Source organism: Halyomorpha halys, unplaced genomic scaffold (genome assembly GCF_000696795.3).
Source record: "Halyomorpha halys isolate HHAL.00 unplaced genomic scaffold, Hhal_1.1 Scaffold855.1, whole genome shotgun sequence".
In the NCBI taxonomy this organism is placed as follows: Eukaryota; Metazoa; Arthropoda; class Insecta; order Hemiptera; family Pentatomidae; genus Halyomorpha; species Halyomorpha halys.
In genome coordinates, this window is record NW_027108225.1 from 21,032 (window position 1) to 25,438 (window position 4,407).

The 4,407-nt window shown below is 35.2% G+C and overlaps 1 protein-coding gene across 3 annotated transcripts in view; it reads right to left on the reverse strand.

The window, feature by feature from the left end:
• LOC106686649 (zinc finger autosomal protein) overlaps positions 1-4,407 on the reverse strand; it is a 20,964-nt gene that overhangs the window by 9,206 nt on the left and 7,351 nt on the right. For all 3 annotated transcript variants that reach the window (XM_014430058.2, XM_014430056.2, XM_014430060.2), the window contains one exon: positions 1,264-1,314. In XM_014430058.2, the coding sequence (XP_014285544.1) occupies positions 1,264-1,314 (51 nt within the window). The remainder of the gene's footprint in view (positions 1-1,263; positions 1,315-4,407) is intronic.

Sequence of the window (4,407 nt, forward strand, 5' to 3'; positions counted from 1 at the left end):
AAAATACTGGGGTATAGAAGAATTATCCCTTATAACTTCTTCAGGGAGTTTGTTTAGGAGTGGAAGGAAGTGGTGGGCCCTACTCATTTCATGATGGGAAGGGCTTTAACGCCTGACATCGGCGAGCCACTGGAAGAAGAGGAAGCTGACCTAGACTAAGACCAGGAGGGCTGGACCAGCCTGGCAAACTACAGGAGGCACCCTGAGTGGACCAGGAGGCACCCTGAGTGGACCAGGAGGACCTACCAGCTGGATTCAGTGGACAAAGTGTAGCCCCACCAGTAAGGCGCTCAACCGAGCACTGGGGCAGCACCACAGTAAAAATTTTCCCAACAATTATTAAACAGAACCTCTCTAACATTATTATTATAATTTGTAACAAGAATAAAAAAAAATTGTTTATTTTCGGGAGCAGAGGCATGTGCGAACCCCATCGCACTACCCCACTGCCAAAGGAACATCGCTTCAACTCTCAAACTGGTCACAAGTTGGTGAACTATGAACTGGCTCTTTAAAGTATTCATTAATTAAATCAATTACTACAATTGTATTCGTAAACACAATGAACTGTTTTATATATTTATCACTATCAAGTCAAAAAAAAAAAAAAAAAACCATTAGAACTTAATGAGGGTCAGGTTGTTGTAAAGATCAAAATTTACTTAAACCACAAATACACTAATATAGTGACAGGGTCTGGTAATGCACTATAATAGTCACAATTAACACTGAAAATGTCCAAACAAATACATAACATACGAAGACGGTGTTGGTAATGAATTATACTATACGACTAATTAATAGTAACTGATTTTAAAAATCTAGATTGTTGCTAGGCGATGCCTACCAAACAACACTTAGCAACGGTTTCTCTTACTTGATTATTATAATAAAAATATAAAATACATAAGTTTATTTTCAAATAAACAAAAATTCTAATGAAAATAAAATAAATGGAATTAAATTAATTACTATGACTATTTACAAATTAATATAATTTGGCGTGAACAATTACTTTTCATGAATTATTACTCCAGTGGTATATTTTTATTTCTATTATTCATAACTGCTTTTACTATTAGTATTTATTCTATTTGCAATCTTATAGGTCTTATTTACTTAGTCTTGATGAAGACCTACAATATGAGTCTATGTGTAAGTATGAAGTAAATAATTTTTTATTATTATTAACTACTCTTATTCAACTGCTGCCCAGATCATATTATCATCAACTAATAATCTTTCAATATGGATATTACTTGCCTTCATCTGCGATGAACACTTCTTCTTCTTGTTTCACATGAGTTAACCCATCTGCCAACAAGTAAGCCATTATTGAAATAAAACAATAAAAAGAAATAGCTAATCGGAGCTTTATCATTTATTACAAATTTAAATAAGCACAAATATTTCTATTTTAAAGTAAAAAAATTGGTCATTTGAAAATATAATAATAATGAAATATAATAAAAATAAGCTAAGAGACATATAATTATATTAGTTTTTGAAATACAGATATATCAAGGAAAATACTTTAACTATAACCTGTTAGTTATTGAATATGGATTAATATGATGAGATAATGGTGAGAAGAGGGGGATGTGGTCATGTAGACTGTGTTCCCCAAACTGGGAGCTGCAGCACTACTACAAACACTAAACTACTACAAAAAAAAAAATAATAAAAAAATAAAAATTAAAATAGCAAATATAAAGTGCATTGTAGCATTTACTTTGCACTGTTTTTTTTTTCTTCTTTTCCTGCATATTAAACTACTCCAAGCATTTTAAGAATTCATTATTTAAGCAAAGTGAGATGAAATGTTAATAACTAATAAATAGTTTTTCTGCTATTACTGATATAATGGGAGCAAATAAAAATGTGGGTACAGGTTTATAAAGCAGCCTGTTCCAACTGTCAGGCACCTGCTGAAGCAAACGCTACCAATTTTGATGGAGAGGTAGTTGCTATTACTTTGGCTTTAGAAAAGCTTATTCACTCCAGCGAAAAGAAAATAGTTTTGCTGTTGGTTTCTAGGGCAGAAATGCTGGCAATAATGTCTGGACATCCCTCGGCTAATGCTGGAATTCTCGCATGCCGGAAAACTAAAGAAAGTAAAAGAGAAATACTTGAAGTATTGGTGATGCAATGGATTACAGCTCATAGTGGTATACATGGAAATGAGGAGGCGGATTGACTTGCACAGTTAGGAGCTAGCCAACCACAGCCACTTCTTTCTATCTTCATAGACATGGCGAAAGAGATGGCCTGAACCACTATCACTGGAAGAGCAGAGAAAAGGAGTAGAAAATGTGGGGGTAAGAACTGGGCGGCATTGGGACCCTAAGAAGTGCCCTGCATTGACTTAACCAAGAGGCATGCTTCAGGTTGGCCACTGGACATAAATATCTGTGGCACCACCTGAAGAGGATAGGAGTAGCTGAGTCTTCATACTGCGTCCTGTGTGGAGATTGTGTGATGACCACCGATCACAAATTTACTTGTACAGCAACGGTGGACTTAATTTCAGACAGGAGTTACGTGAATAATATCTTAAGTATACTGGGCTTTACGAAATAAAACGCAGAAATGTCTCCTTTGGCGTAGGAAAAAAAAAAAATATGATGTAACATGATGTATTTTAAGAGTCATCTTCACCCTCCATAGCGCTCTAACGGAATTTTTTAGCAGTCCACATTTTGCGGTATTTTCAAGAGCTGTTTGTAAGATTTGTCTAAATATCAGTATTCTTTTTTTCCATCTTCATACATCCAAACACTTCTTTCCAATTTATTTCCTTCCTTATTAATTTTTCCTTACATACTGCATTAAATTATGTTCACCGTTTTCTAAACAAAACATGTTTATAATATTATTTTTAATTTTATTACCCTTTTATATTTTAGTTCTTTGTTTTATTTTTTTTTTACATATTTTCTTTACATGTTATACATTGCTTTCTTTCTCACTCTTGAATTTTAATTTTTGATTATTAACATTTTTAATTTTTACTTAGCCCTGAAGAAGACCTGATATTAGGGCTGAAATTATGGCACAATAACATAAGTTATCACTCATTAGTGTTCTTCACTCCTAACCACATCCTCCCCCACCATCTTCTCATCAAAATAATTTTGTGTTTGCGTTAGTGAAAGTATTGGATGTAATTCAATGACATCAATACTTGATCATTATTACATTGATCCCCAACTTTTGACCAGTTACTTTGGCAAATATAAGTGTCTCAAGGAAAATATGTTTAGACTTGTAAGGACGGGATTTGATGAGAACATCAAGGTGCTAACTTATGAAAATTTCAACATAATTGGATTAATGGCATTGGTACTTTTTTTACTTCACTTAGTGGGACCACCACAGAAATGAAAAAGTCAACCCCTCATGCCGGATTCGAACTGACCTGTTCCCAGGATGCAAAGACCTGTATCTCAACCACCTGAGCTACTATGGACGGCTCACGGTAGTTAGTACTATGCACTTGTGTAAATTTGACTACAGACAGAAATAAAGCCAAGTTTGTTCCTTAATGTCTACAACAGGGGTGAGTTGGGTGGCCATCCCGTAGCCCGCCTTGAACATTTTCCAGGCCTACGAGATTCATCACACTATGAGATTTAAGAGAAACTATTATGATATTAATTTAATATTTGTTTTAGCTTTTGAAGATATATGAAAAGGGCAATTAGCCTGCAAAACATTATTTAAATGAATTGTGACAATTCAATGATTGAGGTATGTTAAAAAATATTGGTATTATGTGAGGAGGTGATATAGTAATAATGTGAAAACTATTTTAAGGTTAACTCCTTGAGAATGGCCTAAGGGGCAATAATAGCAAAAGTAGTGAAAACAAATATTAGCTGTCCAAACTACAAGAAAAAATTAACTTAGATTTTAAAATAATATTCATGCGAATATATATATATTTTTTTTTCCCCTACGCCTCAGGAAGTGGGCTATTACGCCATTTTCCTTCTCGCAGCCCAATACAATTTTATTCGTCCTCTTAGTTCGTCCGTATCTCGCTTAACATCCACCAGACCAACACACGCCAAAAGATGGTCCCCATCCATGTCCCCCATGTTGCATAGAGGACATTTCGGGGAATCTACGATGCCAATTCGATGGAGGTGTTTTTGGAGCAGATCATGTCCTGTCACTAGCCAAAAACAGGCCACTCTCTCAGCTCTGCTAAGATTGCCTGGGATTCTTTTTTCCTTATCCAGTAGGCTCTCCCACTTCTTTCCTTCCGCTTGAACTCTGTGTCTAGCACTTGTCCTGTCCTTATAATAAGCGCTTATAAGAGATTTCACTGTTCTGTAGGAAAGTGGTAGAACAGGCTGATTCTCTGCACAACCAAGTTTAGCCAACTTGTCAGCTTGCTCATTA